The sequence below is a fragment of the Dermochelys coriacea genome, chromosome 6, assembly GCF_009764565.3.
Source record: "Dermochelys coriacea isolate rDerCor1 chromosome 6, rDerCor1.pri.v4, whole genome shotgun sequence".
NCBI classification, from domain to species: Eukaryota; Metazoa; Chordata; order Testudines; family Dermochelyidae; genus Dermochelys; species Dermochelys coriacea.
Window position 1 is genome coordinate 44,732,169 of NC_050073.1, and position 17,122 is coordinate 44,749,290.

Sequence of the window (17,122 nt, forward strand, 5' to 3'; positions counted from 1 at the left end):
AAAAGACGTTATGTTTTTGGATCCCCCTGCTTCTTTCGCCTTCACCACACGTGGGCATGGAAAAACCACACACCGTGCATGATATAAAGAGGTGATTGGGCCACGTAATCAGTGGTTGTAAATCAGTGTGGTTCCACCTTGCATGTTCAGTCATTATATAATCAAAGAAAGTTTTGGCACAGATTTGAACAAATATGAGTAACACTGGGATATTTTGGAAGTGCTTTCCTCTGAACTTTGCTGCCAAGTAGAAATAACAAAGCTGCCCAGTGAACACTCTAGTATTTTGTTGCTTATTAGTGCATACTTGTGAAACTGCGAATTGTAGTCCAAAACTTTTCATGTCCTTATGTAATAGGTAGGGTGCTCAAATCTTCAGCAGTGCAATCACTAGAGCTGCACTTTACCAGCCTGCTACCTATTTCTAACTGAAGTTAGTATGAAACCTGCAGGTAATTCTTACTGCTTGATAACTGTGCAGTCTTGGTAGAATTTTTTTTTTAAAGCATGGCCTTGAAAGGTGCTGAGCACCTCTTGAGGGTTGAGGATACTCAGCAACTCCTCCAGCAGTCACTTAATGCCTTGTAGGATCAGGGCCTCAATGAGCTTGTAAAAATGCCCACAGTACCAAAAAACACACCCTTCATTGGTTCATGCTCTTAGGGTATATCTACATTGAAGAGCTTTCAGAGTAGCAGCCGTGTTAGTCTGTATTCGCAAAAAGAAAAGGAGTACTTGTGGCACCTTAGAGACTAACAAATTTATTAGAGCATAAGCTTTCATGAGCTACAGCTCACTTCATCGGATGAAGTGAGCTGTAGCTCACGAAAGCTTATGCTCTAATAAATTTGTTAGTCTCTAAGGTGCCACAAGTACTCCTTTTCTTTTTACATTGAAGAGCATATCTATGTCCATGGTAAGGGGGTTTGGGCATGTGTCAGAGGCCATGCCCACATGATAGTGTAGACCAGTGGTTCTCAAACTTATTTGATCAGGCCCCCTTCTTTGTGTCTGTAGTTGTTTATTTCCCCCTGCCCCCAAGCAAATATACTACCACCCAGCACTGAAGGCAGAGCAGAGAGTAGTGGCTGCTGGCTGGTCACCCAGCTCTGAAGGCAGCGCTGTGCCAGCAGCAGTACGGAAGAAAGAGAGACCATCTGAAAAATAACATTCATCAATATCACTTTTCACATTGGACTTAGTGCACCATTGCTACCCTTACTTCTGTGCTGCTGCTGCCACCTTGGGGCTGACAGCCAGAGCCCCGCCACCTCCAGGTGATGGATGGCGGTGGGGGAGAAGGAGAGCCGAGCCTATGTGGTATGGCTTCAGCTGTACCCTTTATCCGTGCCTTCCGGGCGTGCACAGTCCTTCTACATGAGTCCCAGCCACCCGGGGCTGACAGCCAAAGCTCTTAAAAAAAAAACACCACAGTTCGTGCCTCCGTTGGCACATTCCCATGCTTTCCTTGGGAGACCTACCCCATTGTTTGAGAACCACTGGTGTAGACATACCCTATATTTCTCTACCTCCAGACCCATGCTGTTATGTCAGTGAGGGATCAATAAACAATTGTCTAGCTAGAACACATAACAATATGTCAGGTTTTTTGTTTTCTCTTTGTAATATTCTTAAACTCTTATTATACACATTAGCCCAGTTTTGATCTGGTGATAATCAACTTAGCTCTGTTACAATCAATGGAACAATGTCAATTTACTCCAACTGAGGATGTGATCTTAAAAGTCATCATTCAAGATTAGGTAGCAGAGTCACCAAACATATCTTCACTGGGTAACGAGATCCATTCAAAGACTTGTAGAAACTCCATATTTGGCAGTTAATGGCATATTAATGCCAACAGCTATAATAAAACTTACAGTATCTTGAAATTATATACCATAGCTGCCAAGGATCTGTGTCCTGCTAAGCAGTCTTTGGAATTCTGTAGCAAGATGAGATTTCTAAGTGTATTCTTCTCCCCATTGCACAATTCTAATCATATGTATAATGTCTCCTGTTACGTCCTCACTTCTCTTAATTAATCCCAAAGTTAAAGAATGAGATCACTCTCCACAAGGCAGAGAATAAACTCCACAGAGCTCCCCCACCCCACACACATTATAGATGCAGCATTAACTGCTTTAAGGCTCATGCATGTAACTAATAGACAAATGTGTAAACAGGGACAGGAGAGGGAAGAAAAATGGAAGCTACACTTTTAAATAAAAGATGGAAATGTGGTAAATATGGTAAGTATTATGCCAAGGCCTTTGCAAAGGCTTTCCCTACAACTTTGCTAATCAATCTGAAAAACTTTGAGTGTATGATGAGTGCCTACGTATTAGGGTTGCCAACTTTGTATTTCAAAAATAAGGGACTGTTTTCTTAGCACCCCTTCCCCGCCCCTCCTCCTCATAGTAGTAGTAGTAATACTAATAATTAGCAGTACTCACCTACATTTGCCTTGGGTATTTCTTGCTGTTTTTTGCAGCACTCAGAAACTCCCGACCTTCTTGTACAAAGATTTAAAAACAAGGGATGTCCCTTGTAATAAGGAACTGTTGGCAACCCTAGTATGTATGTTCCCTTACACAATCAATCCAGCCATATTCTTCTTATGATCCAGCCTTTTGCTTTAAAATCTGCAGCCTTGCTCTTCAAATCAGACTGACTTTTCAGAGAATGTCATTTATTGTTATGATTGGTTTCAAGTCATTGTCTCCTAATTCTTCATTCTCAAACATATGACTTCCTCTTACTCTCTGCAGTTTTCCATTTTTTAAAATGAATCCTGCTTAATGATCTGTATGAATGAAAATGAAACTATATGGAGAGGAATTAGATGACAGAAGATTTATTAGCTAACCAATGAGTGCTATTTTGAGGGAATTCTTCAGAAACGTTGGATGTTAACTTGAGATTGTCCAAATTTAAAATTGTACATTGCTATTATGCCTTTGTCTTTCAAGGAATCACCAGTCTGCTTGCCAATGGAGTTTACAGTGCTGCATATCCTTTGCATGATGTAAGTGATCTTGGAATATATTTTACATTTTTACAATCTGACACCAAAATATCCTTAGTGAGTTATGTATTAATGACATCATCCCAAACATCTTTAGTGGTTCACAAGCTTAATTTCCTGCTCCGCTTTTATAATGAGTTTCCACAACTTGTACAGTCTTAACCTGTCAGCTGTGTTGGCTTTTAATAATACCTGCCAAGTTAGTTCCCTTGGTCATCAAAAATGCTACTTTAATATAAAGTTAGTGGAGTTATTAATGTGTCTTGGCAAATTAAATACTTTTGCTACTTTTTGACCTTCGGCTCCCAAGAACTCTGGCACTATGGTGAGGAAATGTATTAATATCTGTACTCCAAGTGGCTAATTTTCTGGTCTAAATCCCCTGGCATCCCCCTATAGCAAATGTCAGTGATTGTATGTATAATGTATAATGGGTTGCCATTGGGGAAGAGTCCAAATACTTTAATGTACAGTGCCAGTAGAGGCTGGTAGGATCAGACAGTAAGGAAATTTATATGGAGTCTTTTACCACAGGTGTACTGGTGTGGATCTGTATCGGGGTGGTAATGACCCGAAGATTTCATCCTCTGACTTGATGGTCTTATAAAATGAGTTGGGGATCACTATCCATGCCAAAGTGGACTGATGGGTACACCACAGTTAGCATTAATTGACACCCTTACCGAAGAGACTGAGAAGTGGCTGGTGTTCAAACATTTACAGATAGTCCCTTCCTATAGAGGCTTCATGAATGTCTATAAAGCAGTGTTTGATGCCCCTGCTGCACCTGTTCTGTGAGCGTATAAAGGATCGTGATGTAAAGCTGAAGTAACACAGTGGTGGTCATACTCCTCTCACTTGCAGGGGGTTTAAAACTAATGAAACTTCATTGACTTGAATGGGTTTATCACTGGTTTACATTAGTGTGAATGAGATCAGAATCCGGCCTTTTGTCTATCTGGCATTTATCACAAGCATCTGCTATAGAGATACCATTTAGCATTCAAAAAAGATTAAATAAATTCTAGTTCATGTACATGCTAATGCTCTGCTGTGCTTTATTAGACAGGTAGACAGCTACTGATAGCCACTGATATGTATATTTTATTTGTTCCATAATTGTATTCCTTGTCATATTTAGAAATGACCCCAAATCAAAGCCCCAGATTTAATCATCCCTGAGCTTTGGGACAATTTGGATATGGGTCAGCCTTCTAAGCTGGTCTCCTCTTTTTATAATGGATGAACTAAACCCCAAATATCACTCAAATGTGGGCCTATCCCTAATCACGTTCTTCCCTTAACATTTTTAGGTTGCCTTTATTACTTATTCATTCCTTTTTACCCTGTGACCGACTTTATTACTTTTTCTTCATGTGCTCGATGACAGAAGACAAAGTGTGCCATGAGAAATGACCCCATATAATACAGCATTATTTTACAAATTGCCTTTCTGTTTTTGATGCATTACGTGAGTGGGATACATGGTATGTGAGCCGCATAAAAGTTCTGGGTGTGACTTGTTGGATGATGCCATTTTTCTTTCTTTAAAGGGTGACTACGAAGGTGAAAATGTTGAGCTCAATGACAGAAAAGTAAGTTGATATATGCAATTCAGCAAGTTCTCAAGAGTGTTAGCCTCACAAGTCACCTGTCGGGAATTGGACATTTGCCAAGATTTCCCAGAAAATATCGTGGAAAGGCAATCAGTGCCATATAGCGGAAATATTTCTAAATGTTAATTTTACTCCAACATGGATGTGTATAAATTACCCCATGTAATAATGGTGCATTTCACATCATCATAGGAAAAATGTCAGCATTTACATTCTAATGTCTCTTAAGGTTGCTGTGACATTAAGTATAATCTGGACTGATGGACAGCTGTGTCCCCTCAGTTCTCCAACCTGGGGTGCCTTTTACACTGCTTTGCTGTGAGAGCAACCACTCCTGGCCTGCTCAGACATACATATGTAAATCACTCCCAGCTATACTGCATGAGTGCTATGCCCGAGTAAGGGGATCAGAATCTGACCCTGCGGAAAATAATCTCAAAAGTAACCATTTTGATACTTAGAATTTATTGGGCAAAAAAATATTACCTGGTTTCAAACAAGGTTTTGCTGTCATGTAACTAAGTTAAGGGAAAATTTTTATTCTTTAAGTCCCAGCCTATGCTAAGGAGTGCTACAGTTCATCTCCCAAATGGGCCCTACTGGCAGTATTGGATCTCACTTTAGTTCCTGTTTAGCCAAGTTCATGACTTAGAGGATGTTGTTACTCTCCTGATGCAGGGTATTTCAGACTGACTGTGTTTCAAGACACCGTCTTAAGAGATAGATAGATATAATTTCATCAGACCTTTTGTTTTCCATTTTTAAATATATAATATTTGTATAGAAAAAACAAGAAAGTGGGAATGAGGAGGAAGGTTATAAGATAGGTTTAATAAACTATGGGAGGACAATTGCACAAGATAATATTTGGTACATATATAGTGTTCTGTAAGTATAATCAACTTAATTTTCATAATGCTTCCAAGAAGAGGGGTTTGCATTTTGCAGACAGAAAAACTGAGACAAAAAGCTTAAGGCCAAAGTTTTCAAAAGAGGACACAAAGTTTGGGGCCCTCAGTTATTGGGTTTCTAAACTTGAGTCTGCTTGGGGCTGACTTTCAGAACTGGTGCTTACCCACAGCTCCAAATGAAGTCAGTGGGAAGTGCAGACAAAATCAGACAAAAGGCATCTCAGACCGGGCAACCAAAATCAGAGGCCAATGAGGCTTTTGGTTTTATTTATTTAATTGTATTTTTTTTCATGGTAGACTTGTAAGCTGCTGAGATGTCAGGTTTCACCACATCATGATTCAAATAAGCTAATGACTTCAGGAAACATCAGCCTGTTGTTAGCTATTCTTATATGAACAAAATATCTGAAATTGGTTTATCTGCACCTAAGGTTAATTAATTTAGAACTCTTTGTGTCTAAGACATATGAGTTAAAAGCCTTTTATTTAATTAATTATTTAACAGTTAGGCAATGCTAGTTTTTATGATTTAATTATTTTGCTTCTATGAATCAGTTTAAATAAAACTCTAAAGAAAAATATCACACTCTTTGGTTTTGTAAATAGGCCAGTGTTCACATCCCCATTCTCAGCTCCACATCAGCTATTTAATATTCCACTTACTGTTTTTTAATAGTTAATTCAGAGAGAGGGTTTGACTTTAAGCCCAGCTTTAGGTAAAAGTGATGCATACACTGCACCACGCAGGTGGATAGCCATGGCTGGCATTGACACACAGAGGCACACCTCCAAATTAAATCCTGACCAGCTATCCATGTGCTGTAGGTTAGGTTAGTAATTTGCTGTTGGCCTATACCCCCATTCCAGGCAGAAGTAGGGATGATGGGGTACAGGCTATGCCCATAGCCATGCCCAGTCACCTACCACATGCTCTGGTAGTGGGAAATAAGTGAGCATGCAGCTCACTTGCTTGCTTCCTCATGTCTAGAACTAAGGTGCAAGTAACCTGTGATAATAGGTGAAATGCTAAATTGGTTAAAATTAAACTAGAAACAAAGTGAAAAAAGATGCAGTTAGCAGCAACTTTTAAATGAATCCTGTTATTTCAGAATATGAATGTACTTGCTGATTAAATTAATCTGATTCTGATTCTTTGTGCTACATTTGATGTGTTTTGGGTTTTTTCTTACCAAAGATTACAGTTAAAGAAACATATTGATAGCAACCAACTCATGCATTTAAATTTTAGAGGTTTTACCATTGTCAAATGATTGAATGAAGACAGTGGTGACAATTAGAACAAAGAGATCTATTCATTGCTATTGCTTGTATGGATTTATCATTGTTATATTGTTTATATTAATATATCAAACTAAAGAAAAAAACTAAATAGAGAGATTATCATTGTACTGGAATTCGCAGGTAGATCATAGGAATCTAGGGCTTTATTTTTCCTGGTTCTGTGTGAAGAATTTTCACAGAAATCAATGAGATTTTTGTACCAAAACTAATATTCTGTGGCAAGATATAAAATGTGCTGAATGGCAAGAAGGATGTCAAATAGCCAGTTTAATAAGTCCTTGTTCTCTCTTCAGAATGGGACTGGGTCAGGAAGAATCAAATCTCAGAAGTGTAGTCTTGTTTACAATGTAAATTATGTAATAAATTGAGTGCTTTCAGATGAATCTAGTTTTGTGAGTATTTAATTTCATTTTGTGAGCCATTAATGGTGACCTTTATTTTCTTTGGCCCAAATCCTGACTGAAAGTAATGAGTGAAGATCATTGTGTTCTTCTTTAGATCTTAAATGCAGTTTCTTGGACACTTCAGTACATTTCCTCTCTACAGATGCAAAATATTAGTGCAGCAACCGCAAACTAGTTTATTCCAGTTTGGTATCTGTGTGTGTGTGTCTCTCTCTCTCTCTAATAATTCCAAGAACAACCATCCTTCACATCCACATCCATTCTGCTAAAGACTTGACTGATGTATGACTTGCAACAAATCATAAAATCCCCCTTACATCTATCCATTAGTCCTGTTGTTGGAGAGCTTTTAATGCAGTAGAATTCATCATTGTAGCATGCAATGTGCCAAACCATCAAACTTGTTTTTCATACTCAATGCAGATGCATGTATTGGTCGATTGAGGTACGTGCAACCACAAGAAGAGTGACACCAGAGCACAACACGAACTGTGCAGTAATTTGGAACAAAAAGAGAAACAGCTCATTTACGTGATGCCTGATTTTAGCTTTCATTTGTGATTTATTTTATAGCTCCTGTGTGAGGAATGGGCAAGCTATGGAGTCTTTTATAAATACCAGCCAATTGACCTAGTGAGGTAAGGAGAATTCTAAATGTCCTGTTTCCAGGCAGAATTTTAGAAGTTTCATAAAGTTTTATGCAGTGTGATAGAATCATTAGATCTTCATAAACACAGATCCTGGAGCCCTTCCCCTACCTTTCACCAGACTGCCCTCATAAAGTTCACAGATACAGATACAGAGCCTGATTCTCTCCCTGGATTCTACTGGTTTCCCAGACTGGGGATCCCTGGCAGTGGAAAGTCCTCCCTGGGGGATGATAAAGAAAGACACAAACCTTCTATAGGCTTGGAGCCCTTGATGCAGCTCAGAGAGAGAGAGAGGGGGGCAGAACTTGCTAGAGATGGGTCAAGGCCGGGGCACCCAGAATATGTGCTGATTCCCTGGCTAGAATATAAAGCTACCTTCCCTCTTTAGCAGGGGTGGCAGGTTTGCATAATTTTTGGTGGTGCCCAGAACAGGTCCAAGTCCCCACACACACACCTGTCTTGTAAGCCGATATATATATTTAAAAATAATGTAAAAATGTGAGGCCTCTGGCATGGGGCTGGTAAAGAGGGGTTTGGGGTGTGGGAGGGGCTCAGGCAGAGAGTTGGGATGCAGGGGTGAGGGCTGTGGGGTGGGGCTGGGGATGAGGGGTTCACAATGCAGGAGGGGACTCAGGGATGGGGCAGAGGGTTAGGGTGCAGGGAGATGAGGGCTCTGGCTGGGGCTGGGAATGAGGGGTTTGGGGTGTGGGAGGGGCTCAGGGCTAGGGCAGAGGGTTGGGGTGCGGGGCGGTGAGGGCTCTGGGATTGGACAGGGCTGGGGATAAGGAGTTTAGGGTGCAGGCAGGCTGCCCCAGGGCTGGGGCCAGAGAGGAGGACTCCCCACAGCCCTCTCTCTGCCAGCAACAGTGAGCTCCAAGGGAGAGGCCTCCCCTCCCACCAGGCAGCACACTCACCTTGCACCACTGACACTGCTCGTGGTCCTAGGGCCCCTCTCAGGTCCAGGAAGCCCCCTTGCCTGCCCTCCAGTGGGCTGGGAGGGTTGCCATCACATGTGCACCTCCTCCCCTGCTGCTGCCCCTCACTGTAGCCTCACTGGGGGTAGGGAATGGGACAGCCCCTTGCCCAGTGTGGGGCAGGAGCAGTGACTGCAGGCAGGGGGAGCCCCTGTGTTGGTGGAGAGTCCCGCTGGAAAAGGGAAGGGTCCGAAGTGGAAGGGAAGGGCAGGGGCAGAGTCAGCCTTCCCTGGCACTAGCGGATGGGGGCATTAGGACCCTCCAGCAACAGTTGATGCCGGGAACCAGCGGAGCCCAGCACAGCGTGGAGTTGCAGGGGGCAGCCACCCACTTGAGATAGGGACACTCTGGGGCCCGGGGGAGAAACATGGGGGCAGAAAGTGGGGGCCAAGGGACATTCAGGGGAGACACGTGGGGGCAGCAGGCTGGGCTGGGGGAGGGACCTCGCCCCAAATATTGGTGGAGCCAGGCACTGAATATTGCTGGAGTCCGGGCACTCCGGGCCCATATAACTTGCCGCCCCTGCTCCATAGAGGCACTGTGACAGGGCAGGATATTGATAATACCTAGACATTTCTGCTTAGTTATTACAGTGACTATAGACCATTAGACAGACCGACAAAGCTCGAAAACCAGAAAGTAATGGGTCCAGATGAGAAACAGACATTTAGTTTAGTTACATCAGCCCTTTCAAGTGACTTAAACCAGAAGATGCATTTGAGTTTGCAGTTAAGTTTAAATTAAAGTTCCAATGGGAACAGGGATAAGGCTTTCTTTTCCTAAATTCCCACTTCACACTCTTTTGGGTTGACTACGCATTCCCAATACATTCAAAAGCCCTGCTTACCACAATGGGAATTTAAGGTGCACAAAAGAATACAAGATTTTGATCTTTTTTTTCTTTTTACTGAGGATGAGTTTTGTTTGTCATTGTTGAGATTCAGAGTCCATGGAGTAATTTCAATAAAGAAAAGGGAAAAATTCTTGTTTAGGAAGATTTGATCATGGTAAATCTAAATATATCTGTTTAGACACGCAGAAGAGCAAAAGAGTTTGGCTAGTAGGGATAACTGACTTTCTTGGTTCCTCCATCACTGGATTCATTCCAAGGGGCATGCAAAAAGGAATCCTCCTAGGGGAAATGCATTCCAGCTAGTCAAGAGTTTACTTTCCCCTTCAAGCTTAATACTACTGTGATTCATAATTTTAGCCATGGTATATTTTAAGCTATAGTAAACATTTCATTGTTTTTTTTCCCCTCAATGTATTTCAGAAAATACTTTGGAGAGAAGATTGGACTGTATTTTGCCTGGCTGGGAGTTTATACTCAAATGCTCATTCCTGCTTCCATTGTAGGGGTTATTGTGTTTCTATACGGCTGTGCAACGGTGGATGAGAATATACCAAGGTAAAAAAAATATGCAAATGCTCACTTTTATTTCTTTACACATCCAAACAGCATTCAGAATCCAGGCTGTTATATATGTATGACACCAATCGTTTATTCAAGCTTTATGTTGGTGCTGAGTTGTAGGGTTGGAGCAGAGAAATCTTCAATCCTACCTGGGACCAGGCCATGAGTTGGAATATTGGCCACAGCCCTTTTGCATCACTTATGCAGTGTGATAGAATCATGAGATCTTCAAAAACACAGATCCTGGAGCCCTTCCCCTAGCTTCCACCAGACTGCCCTTATAAAGTTCATTCGTATCATTCATGGCATAGAGAGAATTCATACTGAATAGAGTTCAAAAATGTTCCTGAGGCTGGAAAACAAGACTTACAATGTGAGGCTTAAGGAGCTCAATCTATTCAGTTTATCAAAGAGAAGTTTGGGAGGTAACTTGATCATTGTGTACAGGTACTTAGATGTGGAAAAGATATCAGATGGTGGGAATTTTTATTCTTGATGACAAAGATATAACAAGATCCAATGGCTGGAAGTCAACTTTGAAATAAGATGCAATTTCCTAGCAGGGATGATGATTAAACTTTGAACTTCTTACCTGGGTGGTGGTGAACTCACCATCGTTGTTTGGAGTCTTCAAAATGAGATTAAATATCTTTCTAAAAGATATGCTTTAATTCAGCTTCTGGGAAAAATTCTGCGTGTGTGTGCAGGAAGTCACATGGGACATAGGATGGTCATAGTGGTCTCTTCTGGCATGAGAGTCCGTGAATCCTGATGTTTATTTGTTCCCTTCATGGGCCTTGGAGAGAACAGGAAGCTCTACATTACCCTCACCATGCTCAAAACACTTGCAGTTCTGCTTCAAGATAATGATTATGAACAAATATCATGCTTCAGGGATTCAGTCAGTCACCTGCAGGGGTCAGGAAGGATATTTTTCCCCAAAGCACAATTGGCCAGATGTATTTGGGGTGGGAGCAGGGGGCAGTCACCTTCCTCGGAAGAATCAGGCAGTGGCCACAGCTGGAGATAGGACACCAGACAGGGTGGACTAATACTCTGAAACAGCACAGAAAATCCTCTTTCTTAGAAGCTTGTCTGGTATATCTTGTTCACATGCACAAGATACAACTGATCTCCACATTGGGGTTGAAAAGGAATTTCCCTCCAAATCATATTGGCAGAGACCTAGCAGGTTTTCACCTTCCTTTGCAGCATGGAGCACGAATCACCTGCTAGGATCATCTGGGCAAATCTCAGCTAATCAATTCCCTTCCATTTCAGGGGCCTCAAGGTGTTGGTGGCACCTCAGTCTCTCCTGTTTTCTGCTTATGGCACACAACAATTTAAACCCAAGTAACTGGGCTCAGTATAAGATTAATAGGGTGAAATTTACTAGCCTGTGATGTAAAGGGCAGACTAGATGATCTAATAGTCCCATCTGGCCTTAAACTGTGTGAAATCTGTGAAAAGGTGCACAAGGTACATGGATTCACCCTGTGCAGCCAGTCTTTCTCCTTTGCACAATTCCAGCACAAGCCTTACCTCTCTGCATCAGGTTGAATTCCACACTTAGGCTGCAGTCATAAACACACAATGTGACTACTCAGATGTATAAAGTCAATCACATGTGTTTGCAGAATCAAGTGAATACATGTGTTCATATCAGATAATTTGGCAAAGTTTTAACATCAGTAAATTTTCTTATCTGTTGGAGTAAAGATACAATTAATTGTAAAATAGAATGTCCCTGCCAGCAGTTTAAGAATCTAGGCAGCCTGGTTCTGGAACAATTATAATTTAGAACTGCTGCATCGTAAAACTTCCATATGCCTGATCAGAAATAGTTCACATCAATCAGGCCATTGGAGATGAGAAAAGATTAGTTTTCTGGGCATTTGTTTTAGCTTGTCAGGTATATTGGAAATATCAGTGCTGTAGGATATGTAAAATAAATTAAGATAATTACATAATTTTGTATTGAACAACAGTTTTTCCTTCTGGTACTTGGCTGAAGCAACTAAAAATCCAAAATAAAATGCTACATATCTGTGAAAGTATAGTGTCATTAAGGCCTAGAGTTTGGCACACCAGGAAGCTACAACTCCCCATTCCTGGAATCAGCTCTACACCAGACTCTGTCTGATGGACTGCATTAATATATCCTGTCTGGCAATGGGTCCCAAGTGTCTATCTGCCAGCCTGCAATTGCCAGAACACAGTCAGCTTTGGCCACACCTCCTGCACGCCTCATCCATTTGAGCATTTTACATGTGATGGGTACTCTTCCACACCAGGGGAATCTCTGGGAGGGAACATTTGGCCTCCTTCTGTTCCCTTTTAATGCTGGAGCTCTCAAAGGGTTTGAAGCAGGTTTCAGGACTGAGCCCACAATATCCAATACTGGGCAAAAATGTTATGTTATCAGTATTCTACCACCTTAATAATCTAATAGTGAGTTATTATTATTTATTAATACAGTGCCATAGGTGTGCATGACAATGTATAAGTATTCACAGTATTCATTTAAGAGTTTGTTCTCCACAGTAGAAAGATAAAATATGTACAGAGCAAAATACATGTTCTCAGAAAGTAGATTCTGGAAAACAGCCGTGGGTAAAAAACAGATAGCATGTAGACAAAATAGAAGGTCACAGTTAAGCTTATGATGAATCAGCACTTGCTTAAGTTTTGAGTTTATATACACCTAAATCTCCAGAGATGTGACAAAATAATCATGTGGCCTGTTGATGAGGTATGTGCTAAAAATAATTTATTTTAGCTCACTTGTTGACAGCAACTTTTCTGTCCTTTTCATAATTGTAGATCAGATCATTATATAAATTAATCTTAAAAGAACATAAAAAAATTGTGTAACCAGAATACAGATGGCATGTCTGTTATAAAGTAGTGGAAAGCATCTACTATGAACAACAAAGACAACTCAAGAATACGTATGTCTAAACTAGGTAATCTGATCAAAATTATAAAATCCAGGTGCCGGATGTTTTTTAATTGTACTATTTAGTTATTTATTATACACTTTCAAAAAAGGCCTCTAATTTTACATTTCTAGTTTTGCTTCCATAATCTGTTTCATGTGCAAATGATAGAAATTTAGATATCAATCAGGAACAACGATATCTGTGTCCACAAATCATGTAGTTGGATCTCTAGGGCAGATTTTCTGGTCTGATAGGGTTGCTTTGCATCACTCCAACTGTTGACAAGCTTAGCAGCCAGCACAGACACTCCTCTGATATCCCCTTACCAGCCTCTAGCACAGGGTGGGTTTCTGTGTAGACGATGTAGTGGGCTCATCTTCCTGCCCCAGCTGCTAGAGTAATTGCTGGGAATCGTAGGCAGTCTTGCTTAAAGTAGAGCAATCCTCTTCCTGCTGTACTTTATGCTGGGCACTGGCACAGGTTGAAATCAATTTTGCCTTTCACCTCACCAGTCCTATCCCTTGCTTAGCACAGCAGGACTAGAGAATCTAGCCCCGAAACTCTATCACTTTCGCATGCTACTGATTGCACCTGCAATTGATTGTAGATGCAAAATTAGCATTTCAATTGAGGCACCTTAAAACATCTGGTGCTAAGATTCATGAATGTAGTAGTGGTCTAATGACAATTCCGAGATATTCTTTCTCATACCACACAGCAAACTTTAGACCAGACTGCCAGATAGTCTCTTTTCCCCATTAAATGGAGTGCAGGTCAAAGCAAAAAACATTGGATCAATTTCATTTAATGTGCCTCTTCTAACATTGTTGCCTTGATCTGAGGTCACATATTCCCAATAGTGTAGTTCCAGAGACAGAGCTAAGTGAGGAGGTTGTCTTGAGGACAGTAGAGAGGAAAAACAGTTTTGTGATTAAAGCACTGGAGATCGGAGTTCAGTTTCCAGATCTCCCACAGACTCTCTCTCTCTCTCTCTCTCTGCCTCAGTTCCCCATGTATCAAATGGGGTTAATACTTATTTTTCTCCTATCCTTTGTCGCCTTTATTTACACCGTAAGCACTTCAGAACAGGCTCTCTCTCATTTTGTGTTTATACAGTGAATAGCATAGGGCCTGATTCATTTCCTCTCGGTGTCAATGGAGAGACTTCTGTTGACCTGAATGGGAATTGGATCAGGCCTATAGTGGGACCCTGATGTCATTTGGGGCTTCTAGGACTGACCATAATACAAAATAAGTAACAATACTAAGAAGAGGTTGAGAAATGAGAAGAAATATGAAGGGAGCATTTGGCAGCCGAGCAGGTTGAATGTGCATTCAGTGACTGGGAACATATGCAGAGGACAAATGTCTTATCAGAAGAAATGACCTGTGCATGGCAGATGAAATGTATTAATCTTACTCTTTGCATTTACTTGTTGCTTTCCTCACAGTATGGAGATGTGTGATGAGAGAAACAACATCACCATGTGTCCTCTATGTGACAAAACATGCAGTTACTGGAAAATGAGCTCTGCCTGTGCCACTGCTCGAGCGAGTCACCTGTTTGACAACCCAGCAACTGTTTTCTTCTCTGTCTTTATGGCTCTGTGGGGTAAGAAATTGATGGCTTTGACGCGGGGTTTTTAATTCTCTTAAATACAGGAGGAAAACAAACAAACAAACAAAAGCTAAACCAGTATTTTTATGCTTGGGCAGTTAATTATGTCACGTTCCTCGTCACCCAGCCCCCTCCCCACTTTTTCCAATGAAACTGTCATCCCTACATTTATATTCTGGACTGAAGCTTAAAATTCAGGAGGTTGCCCAGATGAATATAAAATGAAATTGTTAAGCATATGGCATAAAACTGCTGCATGGCATGTCTAGATTTAATTAAGGGGATTGCGTAGCTTGCCAACAAAATCTAGTTACAGAGCCAGCTTCCAAATTAGAACATTGCTGAAGAGATGTATAGAGTATGTGGGGCAGAGAAGGGAAAGAGGAGCGTAATGGCCATTTTGTCTCAGAACAAAACATGGCTGAGTTTTGCTGTGCTCATAAGTGCAATTAAGTTTATCAGGGAACAGGCCTGGACTAGTGGTCTGCACAGAGGACCATGAACCTGAAGCTGCTGCGTTCTAATTATTTTTCGAATGCTGACTCCTCCTGAACTCTTGAGCAAGTTTTTCTGCTTCAGTTTCCACTTGTAAAATTGAGTTGTTAATATTAGCTGTCCCAGGGAAGTATTGTGAGAATGAATTAGATAAAGTTTGTAAAGTGGTTAGAAGCATTGTGTAAGTGCTAAACATTATTACTATTGTCTCAGCTAGATTCCCTACTGTGGACAGTAGCCTACATGGTATCAGAAAATCCCTACACAGGAGATTTCTGTTGAAGAGATTCAGTACTGAGGTAGCTCAAGGACTTATTCATTTAGGATAGAGAACTCAGTTAGTTAAGATAATTGCCACTGGTGGGAAGCACAAAGCTTTTAGCTGGTTCGGTGAACAGAGAGAACTCCAATTTCTTGCATTACTAATCTGGGAGGTTTCATGTAAGGCCCTCATGGCTATGGAACTGTCACACTGGCCCTGCGTGAGGGGGACTATCAGTTAAGTGACTAACCACATCCTCTGCAAGTCAGGGGGTTTCCATTAGGAGAGAGAGAGATAGATGGTCTGGAGCCACTTGTGTATAAACCTAATACATAGGAATCCTGCACTAGGGAGCACAGACAAAGGCTAGCTGCCATTCCAGCCCACAGGCTGCATTTGAGCCTAATAGCCTGCCTCCGCTTAGCTGGGGGTGGATTCATTCCTACCATCCACCACATTGAATAGCCACAACGTCACTAGTACGTCACTAAAAGCAGCACAAGGAGATCTTTGCCTATGCGGGCTTTTATGTATGAGTAGTGAGCTCCATTTTTGACACTGTATCTCATTTAGTTCTGGAAATACAACCCTAGTTTTCATTTACTGAGATATATAGGGAACCATTTTTTTTATTAGCAGTAATTTAAGATGAGGTTAGTGTATCCTTCAAAATAAAGTAAGAACTTTGTTTTCGTGGCCAAAATTTATAGAAGGTGCAATACCATCTGCTATGACTGAATATTCTGTTCAATGTAAGGTTGGAAGAGGAGTGGGTTCCTACTATATGATCCTGTTGAGAGTTGGGTTAAAATGCACACAGCAAACAAGTATAATAAGATAATCAGCAGGAAATCTGAAGAAGAGGTGCAGAATCTGTGGTGGTCAGTGATCTGTTATCTTGAACAGCATCTTGTCATGTTACATATATTGAGAAATGTGATACAACCCAGAGCAGCATGCCAACCCATGTCAGAGACTTTAAATAGTTTGATTCTGTCATGTGGGTAATCAAATATCTACTTGCTCTCTCTCTCTCTCTCTCTCTGCATTGACAGGTACTCCAATTGGTCTGCAGCCTACTCAAATGTATCATGACATGGAAGGTTGTCTGGTTCCATTCCTTAGCAGAGTATATTGGTCCCCTCTACCCATTTTTGGTGACTGAAGGGGCAATCTCTATCATTATGCAAAGTCAGAGTAAACAAACAACTTGGGGGTGTATCAGCAAAAAACCTCCCCTACAACTGCTTGTGTATTTGGATACTTGTATATCCTCCATCACCAGAGCATCTGAAAGCCTCACAGACATTTATGAATTTATTCTTTGGGGAAGAAAAGTATTGCTCTTATTTTATAATGAAGAACTGAGATATAAGGCTATCAAGGCCCCTCTTTTAAAAAAGTATTTAAGCATATGCCTAACTTAAATGCTTTGAATTTTTCCATTAACTTTAATAGTTCTACTTACATGCTTAAGTACCTCAAAGCAAGGCCTTAGGCCTGGAT

The 17,122-nt window shown here is 41.1% G+C and overlaps 1 protein-coding gene across 4 annotated transcripts in view; it reads left to right on the forward strand.

The window, feature by feature from the left end:
• Positions 1-17,122, forward strand: part of ANO1 (anoctamin 1) — a 68,656-nt gene that overhangs the window by 19,957 nt on the left and 31,577 nt on the right. For 2 of the 4 annotated variants that reach the window (XM_038405638.2, XM_038405641.2), the window contains exons 7-12: positions 2,187-2,252; positions 2,973-3,028; positions 4,582-4,623; positions 7,835-7,899; positions 10,159-10,293; positions 14,693-14,853. In XM_038405638.2, the coding sequence (XP_038261566.2) occupies positions 2,187-2,252; positions 2,973-3,028; positions 4,582-4,623; positions 7,835-7,899; positions 10,159-10,293; positions 14,693-14,853 (525 nt within the window). The remainder of the gene's footprint in view (positions 1-2,186; positions 2,253-2,972; positions 3,029-4,581; positions 4,624-7,834; positions 7,900-10,158; positions 10,294-14,692; positions 14,854-17,122) is intronic. The other 2 variants (XM_038405639.2, XM_038405642.2) reach the window with 1 other exon arrangement.